General features: G+C 49.3%; 1 protein-coding gene across 1 annotated transcript in view; it reads right to left on the minus strand.

Annotated features, from left to right (window-relative positions):
• The window catches only part of SNTA1 (syntrophin alpha 1), a 67,780-nt gene extending 55,237 nt beyond the window's left edge, over positions 1–12,543 (minus strand). Inside the window, 3 exon segments of the mRNA XM_050917388.1 lie at positions 6,991–7,176; positions 12,226–12,371; positions 12,373–12,543. Of these exon segments, the coding sequence (XP_050773345.1) occupies positions 6,991–7,176; positions 12,226–12,371; positions 12,373–12,494 (454 nt within the window). The 5' untranslated portion in view covers positions 12,495–12,543.
• Positions 12,544–22,784: the final 10,241 nt, after the last annotated feature.

Below are 22,784 nucleotides of genomic sequence, written 5' to 3' on the forward strand. Positions count from 1 at the left end.
TGCTCAGAGGGGAACAGAACTGCATGAAGGCTAGGTCCCATCTCAACCCCAAAACCTGGGAGCAAGACATGTTTGTTCAGTGAACTCATAGTGCTGGAGCTGTCACGTCTTGCCTTGGTATCTCAGCACTGGAAACAGCCAAGGAAATGAGCATGTGCCGAGCTAGGACATCTAATTCCTTTCAGTTTGGCCCAGACACCTGAACTGGCTCTCCCGCAATGAAGCGAACAGCGTCCTGCCACACCTGAGTGAGGTTACCTGCACCCAGTCACACTGAGCGATGGGAAGCCAGTACCTTCTGCTGCTTAGCCCCTGTGAGGCTGCAAAGGAATTAAACGAAGACGCCAAGTCCCTGAACACAGGAGCACAGGAGCAGTTTACCTGCTGGGATTTTTAATTTATTAAAGAAGCCTGCTGGGTCTCATCTGAGCCCCAGCAAACTACAGCAAAGCCCTCTCTGCAGATCCATCTTCTCAGTACTGCTGTCTTAGCAGCAGGTCAAGTAAACAGTTCAGGCTGGGGACGAGGGGCTTCCTCTGATCTCTCTCCCTAGACACAAGGCAGCTCATCCCAGCCTCATCCAGAATCTTTAGGAGAAAAGGAAACAACCCCAGGCCAAAGTAAAGAGAGAAAAACAAGCGAGAGAGCAAGAGGTTCGAGGAAGGAATTTCACAGGCCTGGTGAGAAAGGAGTTCTCGCATTTCTCTTTGGTTAAAAAGATCAACTTCCAGCAACTGTGCAGAGGAGCACATTCCACAGGATGATATGTGGTTCCGGAGCTTCGGAGAGAGGAGGAACCAAGCCACAGAAAGGGCTGAGCAAAGCTAAAAAGAGTTGAGAGACAATGCAGTTTGGGGCAGGGGGTGGGGGAGGGAAATCCCTCCAGATCCAAATAAGAAGGCAAGGAAGCATGTGGAGCCAAAGAGAACAGCTCTCCTGTTCACACAGACCAAGTCTGGAGGGCCAGAGTACTCCACGGATCTGAGTTGCCTTTGGGCTCGGTGATTAGCAGAGCTGAATGGGAGGGCGAGTTTAGCTGTGCCTGGGGAAAGGCCTCTCCCTCCCTCCTCACAGCTGGGGTAGTTGCTGCTCTGCACTAGTAGCCCTAGGGCTCATGGGACACAGCAATGGAAACGATGGAGTTTAGTTTATTGTTAGTGGATTGAGAATCCGCAAGACAATGGCTCCTCCCTCCTACAGACCCCTTAGGAAAGACATTATAAAATTGCCCTCTACTCCCCCTCCGCAAGGTCTCCAGCCCTTCCCCAACCGCTGTGATATTAGACACACTAACTCCACTGCCCGTCAACCCACTCGACAGAAACCAATTCTCAGTTATGTCATTTGTGCGCTAAGGTGTTAGGACTCCTGGCCTCTATTTCCAGCCCTGCCACTGAGTCATTGCACAACGCTGGGCAAATCACCTCTGTGCCTCCAAACAATACAGCAGAGATAGAAAAGGCACAAGGAAGTGTTAGAGAAGTAGTGGAAGGCCTGGCAAAACTCAATGCAAAGACAGATTTAAATGGTTAGGACCATTACTTAAGGGAGGAGAAAAATATGAGAGCGAGAGATAGTGCACTGTATAAACAATGTAAATCAGGGGTTCCCAGTAACCCCTTCTGAGTATACAAGAACAAGGGCGACACAATAAAATCAAACAGAAATCGTTCTTTTACACAACACAATTAGTCAGTGGAACTCTCTGCCACAAGCTATTGCTCAGGCAAAGAGTTTAGTAAGGAAGATTCAGAAAGAGACTGGACACACACATGAATAACAATAATAAAATAATAATAATAATACCCACAGTTCCACAAGCTAGGATTAAAAAGGTATCAGAGATATCAGCCTCCATGGTTAAGGACAGAAATCAAAGACTAGATACCCAGGGTTAGGGAGAGACTGCCTTGAAGGCCAGTCATTGTCCGATTGTCCTTTATAGAGGCACAAAATGGAGGGGATGAGGTTACACCATCTGCTGAAGCAACTGGTGCTGGCCACTGCCAGAGTCAAGGTGCCAGCCTGGATGGAAGTTAGAAGTTATTATTAAACAGCCTCATGCTCCCAGCTTGTCCCTGCTCCTGTGACACCTTGCAGGGTAGGGGTTTTGTGTCTGAGCACGACCAAGTCTGCTGCCACTTAAGGCAGCCCTACCTGAGCCAATGTCAGAGAGGCCTACGTTCCTGGAGCCATGTCTGCAGCCCCTGGATTCATTATACCTAGACCTGGCCTTTTGCCCTGTCCCAATAGCCCCAGAAACGCTCTCCCCATCCCCGATCCCTGCAGGAGCCAAAAAGGGCAAAAGAAAAAGGCTGCTCCTAAAGGCATTTAACACTGACGGAGTGCCCTGTCAGGATGCACACAGGGAGGGGCCGCTCCATGCCTAGATTCTCCCCTCTGCCTGCGTGGAAGTGAGGAGTGTCCCTGCTGCATCCCTCGGAGTGCTCTCCAGTGGACAGGACTCCCTGCAATGGCAGGAGGTGCACAATGCATTGTTTCCTCTGGAAAGCAGAGGGAAATCTTGGCAGAAGGCTGCACTGGCTCTGGCTCCAGGACCTTCTGTCTGTGCCATTAAACCTGCCTCCACAGAGAGACACTCCTCCAACGGGACGCCCCAGGCTCTGATGGATCCCTGGGGACCCACCGGATCTTGGCTGTGACCCGTCTGCCTGAACCACCCTTTGAAGGAATGATCTAGTAGGAAACTCCACGAGGCTGCCCCCTGCGTGGGCCCTCCTAGCTGGGCGACAGCCTGGTCCCTCAGGACTAGCCATTGTTCTACAGGCTAAATGGAGGGTTGGTCTCAGCCCAGGGCCTAGAAAACTGGTGCGCAGGCCACAAAAACCTACACAAAACAACTTATTCCCTTCCATACAGGGCCCCAGCAGAGAGGCCAAGGCCTGTACTTGTCAGTGGGGCTTGGAAGCGGAGGAGAGCAGTCTGCTGTCACCCCGGAAGGGGGCAAAAAAGAACAAGATAAGTCCCATGAAGGACAGCTCCATTGCTAGCTTAGCTAAAATGCTCTGGGTGTCCTTAAACTCCAACTGCCAGAAGCTGGGACTGGCGGGCAGGAGATGGATCACTTGATAACTGCCCTGGTCTGTTCATTCCCTCGGAAGCATCTAGCACCAGCCACGATTGGAAGACAGGATACTGGGCTAAGTGAACCATTGGTCTGACCCAATCTGACCCTTCTAGTGTTCTCCTGTCTCTGAAGCATGCTGGCGGGAGGTAGCAGGGGGGACCTGCTACTGCCCAGCTGTGCTTCCGTCTCATGGGATGTCAACTCAGCACCACTCACCAGCACTAAATTCAGCCTGAGGAATGCAGGATGTGTCTAGAAAAGGGAGAGCATTAGGATTTACACCCAAGGCCAGGCCTCAGCTCTGCTCAGTGACTCAGAAAGCAATAGGGTATGCGGCTATCCATCAGCTGAGGCTCTGCCCTGGCTTTCAAGCAAAACACTGGGGAGATGCTAAACCATTTGCCATTGACTGACTGATGAGAGAGGTTTCTTTGGGGGTAGGGCCAGAACCCAGGGGGATCCCAGGCTGGTTCTTTCGTTCTTGTGGTTGTTCTGGCAAAAGGGAGAGGAGGAGACAGGTCACAACTAGGATGTTTGTACTCCCCACTAAAACTTGATGTTAACTCTCTAGCAGTCTGCCCTTTTTGTGCACCTCCACTCCACCCAGGGTTGAGAAGCTGGCAGGGCCTGCTCAGGTGAAGCAGGGACTCGGGCAGCTGAGCACAACGTCAGACTCTCCCGCTTGTTGGACAGGCAGGCCAGGCTAATTGATTCAGAGCACAGACACCACTAATCTCCATTAGCTCATCTCTCCCAGCCCAGTCACTGCGACTCTCTCCTTTGGCCAGTTACAGGTTCTCCTTCAGTACAGCATGACTGGCCTCTCCACTTCGCAGGGGACGTAGGAGTTCTCTCACAACAGAGCAGTCAGGCCACATCTGACATGAGCCTCTCGCCAGTGACTGCAGGGTCAACCTTTCCCAGTGCCCAGCAGTTCAGTCTGCTGGCTCAGACGCAAGGCAGCGTGAGAGTCTCCTCCCAGGTGTCTGGATTGAGTGGGTCTCCTGAAACCTTCCAACACCCGCAGCTCTTCATTGCCAGCTCACCTGGCCAATCACTTCATCTATCCTATACCTCTGAGATGTGCCAGGCAATTTAAAATTAACATCCTCCAAAAACATCAGATCAGCATTCCCAGATCTCCCCTCTCACTGGGACTTGGGTGATGAGATTTTTTTAAATGGTCATTATTTTTTTCAGGCACTAAATCTAGTCTGTTCATGCTGCTTGCAGGTGAGGATGAGTCCAGGAAGAAAGTTGCTGCATAAGTACTAGGCTACTCTGACTTCCATTCATAAACTTTGGCTTTCAAGGGTTTAGAACTTGACATATTTACACCCTATGCCCCAGAGGCTCAGGATTACACAGAACAAATTGTCCACGTTGTCTAACTGCAAGCCAGATTCCAGGCCCTGCTATAGCCTCTTTATGCTGCTTTGGTAGTTTACATGGGCCAAAAAAGGGGGCAAATCATCCCATAGGGGTGTTGCCCCTCCTGTGAGCAGGGGAGGAGGTTCCCAGCACGCCAGGGGTGGGAAGAGATGTGACCAGAACACTGTGCTCTGGCTAGCCTGAGCTTTCACTGGAATTTCAAACACAAAACAAATAACATTACAGCTTAAAATCTCTCTGTTAGTGCTTAGAACAGGGAGCTGAACGGATTTCCCAGCTCACTGGAGTCTCATCTTTGAATACCTGGGTTCAAATCTCAGCAAGACACATATGAAGATTAATAGTCTCAGCTAAGTCCTGAGTTTAACCTTTGCTACCTGTTGGAAATTATTTTCCTAATACGTTTATTAAGGTTTCCCTGCACTCAGTTTCCTTTATTTGTCCCAAAGGGCCACTTGGTGCTGGTTGCATCCCAAACACCAATATAACCATATACACTCTTGTATTTTATACACTAGCAGCAACACAGTTATAAGCATTGGCCAAAAAACTTGCAACAAGTTCAGGCCCAGGAGACACCTTCCCGTCATAGCACGGCTCCTGAGGTGGGGAAAAGCTCTGTCCAAGAGCCCTAGAAACCCTGGCTCTTCACACTCAGCAGCAAACAAGGGATATTGTTGCCAGTTAATGGACTTCAGCCAAAGACAAAAAATGGAGTTTTAGGGCTAAAGCCTGAACCTGATGCCCAGGTAACCCTGTTTTCTATGTTTCTATTACTTCAGCCCAGACGTTCAATCACGTAACACTGGTATTTCCAGGGTCACTACAAATACAACACAAACAACTCTTCTTTTGCATGATCTTATTGGCTTGGTCCATGCTTCGAGCACATGGCTCATGCTAAGATCCAAATTCAGTCTAAAACCAGAGATCACCCAGGTCTAACATGGGCCTACGTTTCTACACTCTTGACACTGACTCCCTCCGAGCAGGGTCAGCTTTAAGCCAATTCCCCTGTGCCTTAGGCATCTTTTTTACTTTTTCATTTTTTTTTACTCACCCGGTGGCAGGGGGCGGAGGGGTCCGCTCTGGATCTTCGGCAGCAGGGAGTCCTTCGGTGCCGCAGAAGACCCAGAGCGGACCCCTCCGCTACCGAAGTGCCGCCGAAGCCCCGGACTGCCGCCGGGTATTCGAATTAGGCCTCACCGTTCATAAAGCCGGCCCTGCCTCTGAGACCTTGGGCTAGTCATCCCCACTCTGCCTCAGTGCATCTGGGGGTGAAATGGAGAGCACAGTCAGAGCCTAGCTCCCAGGGCCCTCCAGCAGAGGTATCAGTGCATGTCTGTAAAGCATCTGAAGCTGAAATGCGATATCATCACTCCCCACATTTATCTCTATCAGAAAGCACCAGTCACACTCGGTTAACAGAGTCTGATCAGACCAGGCCATTCACTATAATACCAGGGGTGCTGTAGGCCAGGACTGAGCCATGGGGGAGACTCAAGCATGGAGCTGAAGGGGAAACACAAGTGAGGATTGTGGTGAAGACGGCAGGAGAGCCCACGGGGAAGGAAGCCTGCACTGCACCTACGCCAGATCTAGCCAGTAGCATCAGCACTGTGGTCCCCAGAATGTGAAGTAATGCACACTAAGATCTGGGGTGAGCCGGGCAATGCAGAATTGAACTGAAATGCCACATTTAACCCAGAGTGCAGCCCCAAGGTGGCTCAGAGTCCTGCCCCACAGCCACCTTGGAGACTGAGCAGAACAAGCAGTTTCTGTCCATCTATTCAAGGAGATCCCAGCAGCTATTTCCCACTCTCAGAATGAGTGGATAGAATGGTTTGTGCATATTTTGTTTTTAATTAAAAACGGTATGTAAATGTATATGCAGATTTGGATCTCAGGCTCCTGGCGAACTGCCAGTGCAGCCCTCGCTATTGCAAAGAGCAGGCACCACAGATGCCTCCATATTGCAGCCCATCTGGCATGTAAAATCCCTTGCTGGTCAGACTGGCTCCCATGGGCACCCCAGAGCAGGAAGCCTCAGCCCAGGCCCTCATGGTTTTGGCAAGGCTAAGCAGAACCCCCAAAGAGTTCGGGATGGCAAAGGTGGCATAAGAACTTTCATCAGCATTAAGAGTTTCCAAGTGGAAACTTCCTTCGCCATGGTCCATCATTTGATCACTCTGCCTTTGTTACCTGATTCAGGCATGGCCCAGCTGAGCCCCACATGCCCTGCATTTTGGACACTTCTGGCCCTTTCCAGGGCATTGGGGGGGAGCCCCTAGAGAACCCTCAGTGGCACCTCCCAACACTGAACCTAGATGCACTGTGCAGAAATAAAAATAAACAGCCAATGCCATTTGGTAGCAGAACGGTCATGTTACAAGCCCAGCAGCATCTCTGGGGCAAGGGAATGGGGTTTGTATCTCAGCCATAGGGAAAGCACACACAGTCTTATTGGCAATGTTCACCACATTCATACACAGGTCTGCGCTGGCACTTACCCTCCAAGACCACCTCCTTGCCAGTTTTCTTCAGTGCCTGCACTGCCTCATCGTGCGTCGCCTCCGAAAGGTCAGCCCCATTGACGGAGAGGATAGCATCTCCTACATACAGCGCCTCTGTCTGATCTGCAGCCAGCCCCTTAAAGATCTTGGAAATCAAGATAGGCATCTTATTCTCTCGGCCGCCTGAAAAGAAAAGGAAAAAGGAAGTGGTTAGATACTATTTATATACAGAAGGCGGAAGGTACTACTTAGATAGCATCCTGCTTAAACAAATCTGAGTGCCAATATATCAAGATTTAGCTCATTTTCCCCAGTAATGCATCAGATTCGCAACTGCTGGTGTCATTTTTGGGTAGAAAATCATTTTCATTACTTTTATCATCGTGCAGAGGAGCATGAATCAGAGAAGGTAAGCCTCTGACCCCGCTTCCGCCCAGCGATCCTAGCAACTGTCCTTTTCTTGCTTGAATCTCAGAATACACATTCTGCCACATAGCTCTTGGAAGAGAGATGTCCAGACACTGGCTCTCTTCTTGGAAATATGAGATTCCTCAATTTCAGTTTCAGCCAGTTGCTACATGTATGATTGATAGAGATGGCTCTTAGTCTTAGCTCTGTGCAGCAGCAGCAGGACAGAGCAGCTCCTGCCACATGGATGAAGCATCTGTTAGTCTCCCGGGAGTGATACTTGCTGTTTATGCCACCCCAGTCCAGGCCTGTCTGAGAGTTTCTAGAGGCTCTTCTGACTAGACATCAATAAAGTGAAATGCAAAAGAAAGGAAGCATAGATCTGCTCCCTACACGGCTGTCTCACATCCGGCACTCATCAGAGTCTCTCTAGCAGAAATTCCACTGCTACGTCTGTGGATGAAACCAAAATAAGAAGTTTAACAAATACACAGGTGGCCTGGGTCAAACTGGGAAATGACTGAGAAAGTTTAGAGTGCAGATGGCTGCAGGCATCGAAGAGCGACCCTGCTAGACTGCAAGAGACTGCGTCTTGGACGTAGCTCTCAATCCCCTAGAGCCATGGGCTGAGCTCTTCCACCGTGAACAAAAGCCCAGCCAGAGCTGGAGGGGAAAAGAGGTTACGGCGCTAGCCTGATACTTGGGACCCTGGATTCAACTCCCGACTCTGCAACAGGCTGTGTGACCTTGGTCAAGTCACCTAGTTTCTCTGAGCCTCAGCTCCCCACCTGTACAATGGGGATAACAGTACCTCACAATGGGGTTGGGAGGGGAAAGACATTTCAATTTGTGAGGCACTCCAGCACTGCAATAAGGGAGGCTAATACAGGGGGAGGAGGGGATTCAAAAGGGGCATTTCTGTGTTTGTTTGGTAAAACTTTTAAGGCACTCAAATCAACAGGATTAACTCAAAGTCAATGGGAGTTAGGTACCTACCTAACTTGGAGAATGTGGGCCTCGGCTCCTCTGGTGAGAAGTGTGGCAACAGTACGTAGCCAGATGGAGTAATAGTCTCCAGCTCTCTGCTCTCCGAGCTGGGAGGAGAGGGGCTCAGGAAGCGTCACTGTCTTAGGAAGTAGTATTCAGCATGAAAAAGTGTGAGAACCACTGGGATAAACCTAGGTGTGCGCCTCCGGGGAGGCTGCTGGAGTTCCATTTGTTTCCTCGGAGAAACGGAAGCTGCCTAGAGATTCCTGTCAGTGTTCATTTGTTTGGTAGGAAAGTCTGACGTTCAAATATGACATTTATTGCATTTGAATAGAAAAGTGTCACTTTGCAGTGCCTTCCCGCCATCCCCTCTCCACCCTCCAAGGCACTGAGGGTCACCTTCACATCTGCATGGCCAGCTGCACTGGTTTATGCCTCCCAGTCTGGATTGTTATTACATTACTTTTGCATGTGTCATTGCAAAAATGAAGCGTCAACTGAACGGAGTAACATTTTCCCTAGGAAGGAGCACCTTAGTGCTGATGAGAGCTGGGTGCGAATTTTTAGACAGAAATTTTTTTGCTGGAAAGTACGTATTCATTGATACCGAATTGATTTGCAGATACCCTCAGTTTCAACAAAAAGGTTTCTCAGGTCCAAGATGAAAGAGAGCCAGTGAAACCCACCCCAGAATAGCCAAAGAGCTAACATTCACTCAAAATTCAGACAAGACACAGAAAAGGGAACAGAGAAATGGTGGGACTGGAATGGAGGAAGGGAAGACAAAGGTTATAAAAACCAGGCCATGTTGATGCTCAGGATTTACAAAAATGTACATCTTGAAAGTTTTAGTGGCTTTTTTATTATGATTATTAACTATCCCTAGCTCTTAAATAGCACATATATACTTCATCAGTAGATTGAAGGCAAAAGAGGAGTCCAATGTCTGGGCAACATAAAGGGATCAGAGCACGTTTCTGTGCAACACACGGTCTTTGCACAGTATGCCTCCATAAAGAAGCCCCTCCAGCAGTGGAGAAAGCATGAAGAAGGCACAGAAGAATCAATTAGATCAGCCTCGTCACGCTAAACAGATGTTGGTTATGCTACCGCTCCAGCAGCCACATTTTCCAAAGAGCTCATCTCCCATCTGGCAGCCAAATGAACTCTTGAGTATCTGGATCTAGATGTCTACATTTTTTGCCACTAGTAGCATGAATAGGAACATTTCGGCAAGGGCTCAGCCAAGACAGAACCGGGGCAGAGCTCTAGACTTCACTGAACCACATTGAGCTCTTAGTTTTGTGACTATATTGAAAGAAGTTATGTTTTTGCTCTGCTGTACAGACTTTACTGAACAAGGGCTTGTGGGATGCATAGAAAAAGAGTCCTCCCTCAAGAGACTGAACTCACAATGTGGGCCCAGTTCCATATTTCTATAATGAGGAATAAGGAATCTCCTCCATAGCATCCCCCCACACCATCAACGTTAAAGATCTGTAATTGGAAAAAATCAATATATGGTAACAGCTCTCTAAGCCTGGAGCCATCTCAACTGCAAAACAGAGAGAGGGAGAGGGGGATGTGAATTAAGAGCAAAACAGACATAAAAGAATCAGATTATTATTAGATGTACAGACCACTTAAGTTAAAAACTTCTCTAAAGAAGGAAATAGGGGGAACGGTTCATTTGGGCTAGTTGCTTGCTTTTTTCTGCTTTATTCAGCTCCCAGATGTGCCCGGTCCTTTCCTCTTCCCCCTCTCACGTAAATTCCAGAGGCAAGAACACCAACTCTTTAACATTTGAAAGAGACGGATCTGGCTCCTGTATTGGCTTTAATTCGGTGGAAATGTGAACCACACCCAGTATGTATTAATGGGCCGAAGCCAGCCTGGCAATAGATCAGTTTTCCAACATCTCCTCCTGTCAACCCTCTCTGAGTTCACCCAGATTCCCCACAAGGTGCATTATCTCTGTCTTGGATTTTGAAGGTCAAAGCTGCCTGTCTGCCAGGTGTGGCTTGTGAAGCATCAACTGTCAAAATAAACAACTGGGCCCTACAGCTGCAAGAAAATTATACCTTCACAGTCCCGTTCATTTTGTGCTAAAGCTGTCTATTCCTCAAAGCTTTTTCCAGCCACTGTGCTGACTTCCTCTGGGCAGCAAAGTTGCACAAATGAGGTCGTTTGAGTTGTGCTGATCATGAGGATAGCAGTGCTTTTACAGTGCAGCCTTCACTGAGATTAATTCAGTAAGTGCAGTGGACTGCGGATTTTTATTTAGATATATTTTGGGAGGGGTGATGGTATTTTGGAACAGAACTCTGTTGCAGCTGCAGGCCAATGTGCAGGAATGCCAATAAAAAAACAGGTAAACACCCTTTCACATCAGCGACAGGACAATACAAATGCAATGCCAGTGCCTAGCCTGTGGGCAAATGCAAACAACCACCAGCATTCACAGTTAAAAGACACCAAATATGACATGAACTGAATTATGTGGGACATAAGGGGAGAACAATTCTCAGCTCTTTTTACACTTCCATGGAGTAATTTATTATCGAATAACCCCCCTTCCCCATCCAGTTTAACCTCTCTGTTCAACACCATCCAACCCTGCCTAGACACATTAGATCCACTCACTTTTTCTCAAAAACAACGAGGAGTCCAGTGGCGCCTTGAAGACTAACATTTATTTGGGCATAAGCTTTCGTGGGTAAAAAAAAACCACTTCTTCAGAGGCATCACTTTTTCTGTATGCTCAGGCTAACCTAAGGTTAGGTAGACACAGTGCAAGTGATGGGCCATTTCAGGTTCACAAACAGATCTCATATGAAGAACAGAAGTACTTGTGGCACCTTAGAGACTAACAAATTTATTTGGGCATAAGCTTTCGTGGGCTAAAACCCACTTCATCGGATGCATGCAGTGGAAAATATAGTAGGACGATATTGCATTCTAGATTTACAGCATGCACACACAGCACATAAAAAAGCACTTTAAAGAAACCATGGCTCCAGTCCAGCAAAGGTTTATGCACGTGTTTAACTTTATGCACCCTGAGCAGTCCACACTGAGTATGGAGATTGAGTACGTATGTAAGTCTTTGCAGGAGCAGTGCCAAGTTATATTTGTATGTAAAGGTAACACTTTAACTGGGAGCTGATGCAGCCTGTGTAACTGATATAACAGACCTAAAAATACACTGCTAGAAGGCTGCAACTTTCGACCACTGCAAATGACAGGGCTCTGTAAAATCATGACATTTGGAGTTTAGAAATTAAGGAGCAGAACCTGTCACTCCTCTGCATGGGTTACATTCCTAAGGCCTAACCCTGAAAACGCCCACGGGAGCGACTTCACTCTGCTCCTCCGGGCAAGTGCAGGATGGGGGCCCCCGGTGGATTCGCGTGTCCATTTCCAACTTCCCCAACAGCCACAAGCGGCAGTGACAGGTTTCTTCCCCGCAGCTCAGCCGGAGCCGTGCTAAGCGCCCCTCCAGCTCAAGGCGAGCGGGAGATGGGGGCCTGGGGCCGTGACCACCCCCAGGGCATCCTCCCCAGCCGCTTTAGCAAACACGGAGTTGGCACCCGGCCGCGCGCAGAAGTTGGTCAGGCACCAGCCAACTCCCCGAGGTGCCACAGGGCACGGGGCCGCCTCCAGCTGCGCCTCGGCGCTGGGCGCTGCAAGGTGCCCACCAGGGAGAGTTGGGGCGGTGGTGGGGCAGGACCTTCGAGCCAAGCGGCAGGTTCAGCCCACGGGGAAGGGACCTTGCTCTCTGGCCAGTGCCCGAGGCCAGCAGCGGGGCGAGCCCTCGCCCTCTGCGACGCCCCTCACCTTTGATGCTGATCCCGAGCCCCCCCACGTCCTGCTTCACGATCCGCACCGTGCGCTTCACGTTGGTGAGCGACTCGGGCACCTGGGCGCACGGCTCCCCGCCGTTCAGCTGCGCCGGGGCGGGCGGCGGCTCCTCGGCCCCCGCGCCCTTTGCCGGGGCTCACGGTCAGGAAGTCCTCGGCCAGAGTGACCAGGACCCGCAGCCACTGCTCGCCCGGGGCTCGCAGCTCCAGCAGCCCGCTCTTCGGGGCTCTCCTGGCGGCCGCCATCTTCAGCGCATTCCTGGGATAGCTGCTGCTGCGCCGCCTCCCGCCTGCCAGGGGCCGGGGCGCACGGCGCGGAGCGGGGGTACCGGGCACCGAGCCACCCCCAGGGCGCCTCCCCCGGGCCCTCCCCCGGGAGGGACAGCGGGCTGCCGGGCACATGGGCAGCGAACAGCCGCCCCGCCCAGGGAGCCGCCTCCCGACACGCCTCTCCTCTCCCCGGGGCGCACGGGGCTGGCGGACACATGGGCACTGCCCAGACCTTCCCCTCGGAGCCGCCTCTCAGCGCCCGCGGGCATCAGGGCAGGGCCCTGCCCGGGAGCCGGGCGCAGGGATGGGGGCGCCAGCTGCGGAGCCGGGCCAGGAGCAGCCTTCGGTTCGCAGCAGAAGGGGCAGAGCTCCTAGGCGGGCCAGTGCCCGCCAGGCCCCAGGCTGGGGCCCCTGCAGACTTTGGGGGTCACTTCCCGGGCTAGGAACAGCGGGGTTCATCCCTGATCCAAGGCAAGAGGTCCAGCTACTTCCCTTTCCCCAGCACAGCAGATACACTTCCCCCATCTTCCCTCTCCCCACGTTCCCTTCCCATCAGCATGTGGCCACTAGGGCTAGAAGAAGAAATACCCAGTCCAGCTTGTCCAAATGTTGCAAATCAGTTAAGCAGACAAAGGGTTGCCAGCTCTTCAGGGAGAGGGGTAGTCAGAGTAGCGGGCCGGGAATTAGGATTCCAAGGAGCTCATGCCAGGTCTGCTCCAAGCTCACAGTCCAACCTTGGGCCAGTCACTTCAACACAGATCCTTTAAACACTATCCACTCCCACTGATTTCAGGGGACCTTAGGTTCTGTTATCATAATTTGGCCATCAAATTTACCTTAATTGTAAACTCAAATGTAAAAAGGAAGTGAAAGTTGATGGAAAGTATCAGACAGGTAGCCATATTAGTCTGTATCCACAAAAACGAGTCCAGTGGCATCTTAAAGACTAACAGATTTATTTGGGCATAAGCTTTCGTGGGTAAAAAACCCCACTTCTTCGGATACATCTAAGAAGTGGGGGGGTTTACCCACGAAAGCTTAGGCCCAAATAAATCTGTTAGTCTTCAAGGTGCCACCGGACTCCTTGTTGTTTTTGTGAAAGTTGATGGAGTGTCACAGTAACCTACAGCAATAAATTTCAATGGGAAAAGTTGCAAAGGGGAGACAAATATCAGAGGGGTAACCATGTTAGTCTGTATCCACAAAAACAACAAGGAGGACACCTTAAAGACTAACAAGATTTATTTGGGCATAAGAAAAAACTCAGAACAAACCAAAAGGCCAACTAATATAGCTCGAGGACTGTGTTAAACTCATGCCTAGTAAATAAGACAATGTCAGACCAAAAAGCAATAAGCCAAAATTGGTGAACAAAATAATACAAGAATGGGCTCTCCACCCCGTGCTCCCTTGGGGAGCTTTTAAAAACAGATTTTGGGGAAACAATACAAACAGATGGAGGCTGTCACAATGGTGGCAGATTGAGAGATGAGAGAAAGGCAAAAAGTGAGCTTCTCCACCGTGGCTGCCACCCCCCTCGGTCACCTGGGACCCAGAACGTCTTCGTCCTAGTCCTGAAGGCTGCCCTGACCAGACGGGGCCAGGGAGAGGAACCCAGTCCCAGAGGACACCACCACCTCCAGCTGAATCCCAGCCAACACCTGGAATGGGAGACTTTGTCTCTCTTCCCCTGCCCCCATGACTCTTTTTCCTTCTGCCACCTTATTTCTTCTCTTTCCTGTCCCCCTCCTTTTTGCCTTCTGTCTAATAAGGGTCTGGCTTCGCTGTCCGAGACTGCAGCACTGCTGTAAGCCTGGGACCAAAAACAGGCACCTAAAAGCAATGAGCTAAACAGCCCGATGCAGGTGCAAGTTTGCCAGGCCTCGGAGTGGCTAATAAGATTGTGTGCTTTCCAGCAGCAAGGTTGCAAGTGAAAGTCAACACCAGAGTCAGAAGCTGTATTTTCTATCTTGGCTGTCCTTTTCTCGTCCCTTTTGTGTGTGTTTGTCTGGTTTTGTCTGTTATGAAATGGAATTGGACTTTAACAACAGCTGCAGCCTATCTTCACTAAATTCTTCTCTGTTCCCACCAAGGACATTTATTGCCATTTTTAACGCCATCTAAAAAACTCTGACACAAAGAGGATTTCGCTTCTACAAATTCTCTACAGATAAAAAAGAAAAAACAAAAACAAAACGGTTAAAATAAAAGCCTTACTTTATATTTCAAATACTTTACCTGGTTTTCTTTTTTTCTGTATCTCTAATAAAAGGTTTAAAAAGGGTTTACTGGTGTGTTTGCCAGGGTAGGAAGCAGGCTAAGGTCTGTGTATATCAAACCCCAAACCTTGCCTGAAACTGTTTAATGTTGGACAGTAACTGGGTAACACTTTGGCCTGTATATTCCATCTAAATTAATACAACAGTGCCTAAATACCTTTGAGGACTTGGGCCTTCCCCAATTTGTGTAGTAGTTTCTCCATCTGTAAAATTAGTTTGATAATCACCTACCTCACTGGGATGTTAGGGTTAATGCATTCATGTGTGTTCAGTGCTTTGAGATCCTTGGACAGGAAGCCATGTGGGATCAACCTTGTATTTAGAAAAATGCCACGTGAATGTGTTGCTCTGGCCATTTCTCTATGCCTGTCCCCAAGGTGTCTGCGCATTGGAGGCCTGCCCCAAAGCATGGAGAGAGAAGAGAACCAGACGTGGAGAAGCAGAGCTTTCCCTCTTCTTTGGATGCGAATAATTCTTGGCTCCACAGGAGAATCTGCAGGAGTCATGAACTATCCCTGAACACAAACAGGAATATCAGTAGGATCCTACTGCTGCAAACTATCCTGTCTGCCCCCTCAGCAGATCCATTTAACTGGAAAGCAAAGAAGAATAAACTTTGGAAGGAGGAAGCCCAGGGTGTGACTGTATCTGGCTTTTGTGTCTTCCATAAAACTATGTGAGAACCGGAGAAATCTCTGGACAAGAATCCCACAGATACTGTATAAACTCAGGGTGCATTTAAAGCCAACCACCTTTGCAAAAAGTGCAGTGAACATGTCTGGGGGAAATGATTCTGAGAGAGCCAAAGCGATAACCTCAAGTGGTCTTGCCAAACAGCCCTAGTTCCCTGCCATAGTGCTGCTCATCAGGTGTTCTCTGAACATCTAACCCTAATCAGGCCAGGATCCACTTGCTGCAGTGAGCAATGTGGTGGCACATGTACTTTTAACAAAGAGCAGTAGCAGGTGTGACTTATCGGTGGGACAGACGGTAGGTAACTGATTTCCCTTCCCGTGCCACCAGGTAGAAAACCACTCCCAGTCAGGGCTCAGGGTCCACGGATGAATAAAATATCAGAAAGGAGAGGGAGTCACCTAGTAAGAGACAATTCCATACCATGAGCCATATTTTCAAACAGTTCAGCTCCCATTTAGGCACCAAAGTGACCAGATTTTTACTTTAAAGGGTGCAGCTTGGGTGCTGAGCTCTTTTGAAAATCTGGCTGTTACGCAGGTGACCAAATAGGAATACCCCCCTCACCCCACCCGCACCGGGTAAGACGGGGATGCCCCCATATAGGACTTTTCCCAAGTACATTGTTGCATGTAGTGTCTAGATCAGCAGTTCTCAAACTGTGGGTCGGGACCCTGTTTTAATAGGGTTGTCAGGGCTGGCATTAGACTTGCTGAGGCCCAGGGCTAAAGCCCAAGCCCCACTACCCAGCCCCGAGTGGCGGGCAGGCTCAAGCTTTGGTCTCCCATCATGTGGGTCATATAGTAATTTTTGTTGTCAGAAGATATCATAACGTAGTCCCAGATTTGGACCTTAGCGTCCAAAATATGGGGGTTAGCATGAAAACCTCCAAGCTTAGTTACCAGCTTGGACCTGGTAAAGCTGCCACCACCCAAAAACTTAGAGTGTTTTGGGGCACTCTGGTCCCCCCAAACCTTCCCTGGGGACCCCAAGACCCAAATCCCTTGAGTCTCACAACAAAGGGAAATAAACCTTTTCCCTTCCCCCCTCCAGGTGTTCCTGGAGAGACACACAGAAGCAAGCTCCGTGAATCTAAACAGAGGGATTCCACCCTCCCCGTTTCCAGCCTTGGAAAACAAAAGTATCGAGAGCCAATCTCTCTTTCCCCCTCACCCAGAGGGAATGCAAAGTCAGGCTAGTAAATCTAACACACACAGATTTCCCCCTAACTTCTTCCTCCCACCAATTCCTTGATGAGCACAGACTCAATTCCCTGGAGTTCCCCACTAAAGAAAAACTCCAACAGGTCTTAAAAAGAAAGCTTTATAAGAAGAAAGAAAAATACATAAAAATGGTCTCTCTGTATTAAGGTGACAAATACAGGGTCAATTGCTTAAAAGAAATATGAATAAACAGCCTTATTCAAAAGAATACAATTTAACACATTCCAGCAACTATACCATGTAAATACAAAAGAAAAAAAACAATAACCCCTATTGTATTATGATCTCTGTACTCACAGCTTGGAAACAGAAGATTAGAAAGCAGGAAACAGAAATCCTCTCATAGCCGAGAGAGCATACAGGCAGAAGACCAAGAACAAAAGACTCACACACAAACTTCCCTCCACCCAGATCTGAAAAAGTCTGGTTTCCTGATTGGTCCTCTGGTCAGGTGTTTCAGGTACTTCTTTCCAGGTGTAAGAGACATTAACCCTTAGCTATCTGTTTATGACAGGTGGCAGCTTTACCAGGTCCAAGCTGGTAACTGAGCTTGGAGGTTTTCATGCTAACCCCCATATTTTGGACGCTAAGGTCCAAATCTGGGACTAGGTTATGATATGATGTGCAGTGGTGGGATAGATAGAATCCAGAAGCCAGTAGGAATATTATATTTTTCTTTTCTCTGCTAGGGGCTTTTAAACAGAGAGAAACAGTTTGGTTTTAAAGGGAACCAGAGAGAATTTTTTTTTCTGCTCTCTCTGGCAGTTGTGGCTTGCATATTAAGCAAGGAACCATTAAGGAGCTATAAAGGGTCTTTTGTCACACAATAGCACTCCCATTAGGGGGCAATTACCAGCACAATACACATGCAAATAAAGTGGTTTTTCTGGTTTACTTTACATTGAAAAGATTAGCTAGAGGAAGACAGGGAAAAAGGCACTGTTGCTAGGCAGACCCCAGGGGGCAACAGAGCCTGCAGTTCAGACAATAAACACCAGAGGGCACCCCAACACAAGAAAACAGGAACCATGACTTCCAAGGAAAAAAGGGAGGCAGAAGAACAAATCAAAGAAGCTGAACACAGGTGACAACTGGAAAAAAGACAAAAAGAGGTGGAGCTGAAAGAAAAGGAAGAAAGCATCAAACTGGCAGCCTACAAAAGAGAACAAGCAGCCAAAGAGGCAGCCCACAAAAGAAAACTAGAAGAAGAAGAAGTGGCCCACAGAAGGAAACAAGAAGAAGAAGACATGGCCCACCGCCGAGAAATGGAAAAACAACAAAAAGAAAGTGAAGAGAAGGAAAAACAGAGAAAACATGAACTGGACTTAGCGCAAGCTGGGCTGCATGCGCCAGCCAATCCTAACAACCCTTCGCCAATTATGGTTCCACATCACAGGAAATTTCCCACCTACAGGGCAGGAGATGACACTGAGGCCTTCTTGGAAAATTTTGAAAGAGCCTGTCTTGGGTACAGCATCCCTGAAGACCAGTACATGGTAGAATTGAGGCCACAGCTCAGTGGACCTTTAGCAGAGGTGGCAGCTGAAATGCCTAAGGAGAACATGAACGACTATAAACTTTTTCAAACCAAGGCCAGATACAGAATGGGGATAACCCCGGATCATGCCCGTCAGCGTTTCAGAACCCAAAAGTGGAAACCAGATGTGTCATTTCCCAAACACGCCTACTACGTTGGGAAAAATTATGAGGCCTGGATATCAGGACACAATGTTAAATCCTTGGAAGAACTGCACCTCCTCATACAAATGGAGCAGTTCTTGGATGGTGTTCCTGAGGACATAACACGGTACAGACAAGATGGAAAACCCAAAAATCTTGCTGAGGTGGGGGAGATTGGAGCCAGGTGGATGGAAGTGGCAGAAAGCAAGAAAGCTACTGTCAAGGGGAACGAATACCCCAGAGGGCACACCGACCATAAACCCTACAACCGAGGACAGCCAAAGACCCCACATACAACTCAAGTAAAGCCACAGACACCCTATTCTTCCACCTCACCGGTCTCCAGTAACTCACCTCGACCCAGTGACCCATCAGATGGAAGATGCTTTAAGTGTAATGAACTGGGACATATCAAGGCCAACTGTCCAAAGAACGCCATCCGAGTGCAGTTCATTACACCACCATCACCCAAAAGATCCCCAGGCCCAGATGCCTCTCAAATACCCTTGGAGCGAAGGGAAAATTTGAGAGTGGGCGGAAAGAAGGTTACTGCGTGGAGAGACACGGGGGCACAAGTGTCAGCTATCCACCAATCCTTCGTAGATCCCAAATTCATCAACCCAAAGGTCCAAGTGACAATTTACCCCTTCATAGACTCATAGACTCATAGGTCAGAAGGGACCAATCTGATCATCTAGTCTGACCTCCTGCACAAGGCAGGCCACAGAACCCCACCCATCCAATTTTATAACAACCCCTATCCCAGGACCGAGTTATTGAAATCCTCAAAAATGGTTTGAAGACCTCAAGCTGCAGAGACACCACCAGCAAGCGACCCGTGCCCCACGCTGCAGGGGAAGGCGAAAAACCTCCAGGGCACCTGCCAATCCGCCCTGGAGGAAAATTCCTTCCCGACCCCAAATATGGCGATCAGCTAAACCCTGAGCATGTGGGCAAGAGTCACCAGCTAGCACCCAAGAAGGAATTCTCCGCAGCAACTCAGTACCCATCGCATGCAACATCTCCCCACAGACCATTGAGCAGACCTGTCTGGTGGTAATTCAAGATCAATTGCCCAAATTAACGATCTTATCATAACATCCCCTCCATATACTTATCAAGGTTGTCTTAAAGCCAGGAAAGTCTTTTGCCCCTACTACTTCCCTCGGAAGGCTATTCCAGAACTTCACTCCCCTAATGGTCAGAAACCTTCGTCTAATTTCAAGTCTAAACTTCCTAATATCCAGTTTATACCCATTCGTCCTCGTGGCTACATTAGTACTAAACTTAAATAATTCCTCTCCCTCCCTAACGTTAACCCCCTTGATATATTTATATAGGGCGAGCATATCCCCCCTCAGCCTTCTTTTGGCCAGGCTAAACAAGCCAAGCTCTTTGAGTCTCCTTTCATAAGGCAGTTTTTCCATTCCTCGGATCATCCTTGTAGCCCGTCTCTGAACCTGTTCCAGTTTGAATTCATCCTTCTTGAACATGGGACACCAGAACTGCACACAGTATTCCAGATGGGGTCTCACCAACGCCGTATACAACGGTACTAACACATCCTTATCCTTGCAGGAAATACCCCACCTGTAGACTTGCCTACAGCTGAACTGCCTGTCCAGTACAAAGGCTGGTCAGGAATGTGGACTTTTGCAGTCTATGACAATTATCCTATCCCCATGCTACTGGGGGAAGACTTGGCCAACCAGATGAAGCGGGCCAAGAGAGTGGGAATGGTTACACGCAGCCAAACCAGACAAGCTTCCAAACCCATTCCTGTTCCTGAGCCGTCCACAGACGCCCCGTCTGTGTTACCAGAGACCCAGACAGAGGTAGTGGACTCGGATTCCATGCCAACCACTGAAACAGCCACAGCGTCTCCAGTCCCAGGCCCGGAACTGGAACAGCAACCAACACCAGCAAGTGCAACCACATCTTCAAACTCAACGCCAGAGGGCGCCAGCGAGCCAGAACTGGCAGAAGCAACAGACAGCCATACCCAAAAGGCTCAGCCAGAGCCTGAAATACCCTCAGGTGCACCAGCGGAGAGCGGTTCACCAGCAACGGAAACAACCCCATCACCTACATCGCTTCCAGAGGGACCAAGCCCAAGTCCACAGTCTGAGGAAGAACTGGTGACCCCAGCCTCAAGGGAACAGTTCCAGACTGAGCAGGAAGCAGATGACAGCCTTCAGAAAGCTTGGGCAGCGGCACGGAGCACCCCACCGCCTCTGAGCTCTTCTAATCGATCCCGGTTTGTTATAGACCAAGGACTTTTATACAAGGAGATTCTTTCTGGTGGACACCGGGAAGAATGGCAGACTCAAAAACAGTTGGTGGTTCCAACTAAGTACCGGGGGAAGCTCTTAAGCTTAGCCCATGATCATCCCAGTGGCCATGCTGCGGTGAACAGAACCAAGGACCGGTTGGGGAAGTCCTTCCACTGGGAGGGGATGGGCAAGGACGTTGCCAAGTATGTCCGGTCTTGTGCGGTATGCCAAAGAGTGGGAAAACCCCAAGACCAGGTCAAGGCCCCTCTCCAGCCACTCCCCATAATTGAGGTCCCATTTCAGCGAGTAGCTGTGGATATTCTGGGTCCTTTCCCAAAAAAGACACCCAGAAGAAAGCAGTACGTACTGACTTTCGTGGACTTTGCTACCTGATAGCCGGAAGCAGTAGCTCTAGGCAACACCAGGGCTAACACTGTGTGCCTGGCCCTAACAGACATTTTTGCCAGGGTAGGTTGTCCCTCCGACATCCTTACTGATTCAGGATCTAATTTCGTGGCAGGGACCATGCAAAAACTGTGGGAAATGCATGGGGTGAACCACTTGGTTGCCACCCCGTACCACCATCAAACCAATGGCCTGGTGGAAAGGTTTAATGGAACTTTGGGGGCCATGATACGTAAATTCGTCAACGAATACTCCAATAATTGGGACCTAGTGTTGCAGCAGTTGCTGTTTGCCTACAGGGCTGTACCACATCCCAGTTTAGGGTTTTCACCGTTTGAACTTGTGTATGGTCACGAGGTTAAGGGGCCATTACAGTTGGTGAAGCAGCAATGGGAGGGGTTTACGCCTTCTCCAGGAACTAACATTCTGGACTTTGTAAGCAACCTACAAAACACCCTCCGACACTCTTTAGCCCTTGCTAAAGAAAACCTCAAGGATGCTCAGGAAGAGCAAAAGGCCTGGTATGACAAACATACCAGAGAACGTTCCTTCAAGGTAGGAGACCAGGTTATGGTCTTGAAGGCGCAACAGGCCCATAAGATGGAAGCATCATGGGAAGGGCCATTCACGGTCCAGGAGCGCCTGGGAACTGTAAACTACCTCATAGCATTTCCCAATTCCTCACTAAAGCCTAGAGTGTACCATGTTAATTCTCTCAAGCCTTTCTATTCCAGAGACTTACAGGTTTGTCAGTTTACAGTCCAGGGAGATGATGCTGAGTGGCCTGACGGTGTCTACTATGACGGGAAAAAAGACGGTGGTGTGGAAGAGGTGAACCTCTCAACCACCCTGGAACATCTGCAGCGGCGACAAATCAAGGAGCTGTGCACTAGCTTCGCCCCATTGTTCTCAGCCACCCCAGGACGGACTGAACGGGCATACCACTCCATTGACACAGGTAATGCTCACCCAATCAGAACCCCACCCTACCGGGTGTCTCCTCATGCCCAAGCTGCTATCGAACGGGAGATCCAGAACATGCTACAGATGGGTATAATCCGCTCATCTACCAGTGCATGGGCATCTCCAGTGGTTCTGGTACCCAAACCAGATGGGGAAATACGCTTTTGCGTGGACTACCGTAAGCTAAATGCGGTAACTCGTCCGGACAACTATCCAATGCCACACACCGATGAGCTATTGGAGAAGTTGGGACGTGCCCAGTTCATCTCTACAATAGACTTAACCAAGGGGTACTGGCAAGTACCGCTAGATGAACCTGCCAAGGAGAGGTCAGCATTCGTCACCCATGCGGGGGTGTATGAATTTAATGTCCTTCCTTTCGGCCTTTGAAATGCACCCGCCACCTTCCAGAGGCTGGTAGATGGTCTACTAGCAGGACTGGCAGAATATGCAGTTGCCTACCTCGATGATGTGGCCATTTTTTCAGACTCCTGGCCCGAACACCTACTACACCTGAAAAAGGTCTTTGAGCGCATCAGGCAGGCCGGAATAACTGTTAAGGCCAAAAAGTGTCAAATAGGCCAAAACAGAGTGACTTACCTGGGGCACCAGGTGGGTCGAGGAACCATAAACCCCCTACAGGCCAAGGTGGATGCTATCCAAAAGTGGCCTGTCCCAAGGTCAAAGAAACAGGTCCAATCCTTCTTAGGCTTGGCCGGGTACTACAGGCGATTTGTACTATACTACAGC

This window comes from Gopherus flavomarginatus, chromosome 11 (assembly GCF_025201925.1).
Source record: "Gopherus flavomarginatus isolate rGopFla2 chromosome 11, rGopFla2.mat.asm, whole genome shotgun sequence".
NCBI classification, from domain to species: domain Eukaryota; kingdom Metazoa; phylum Chordata; order Testudines; family Testudinidae; genus Gopherus; species Gopherus flavomarginatus.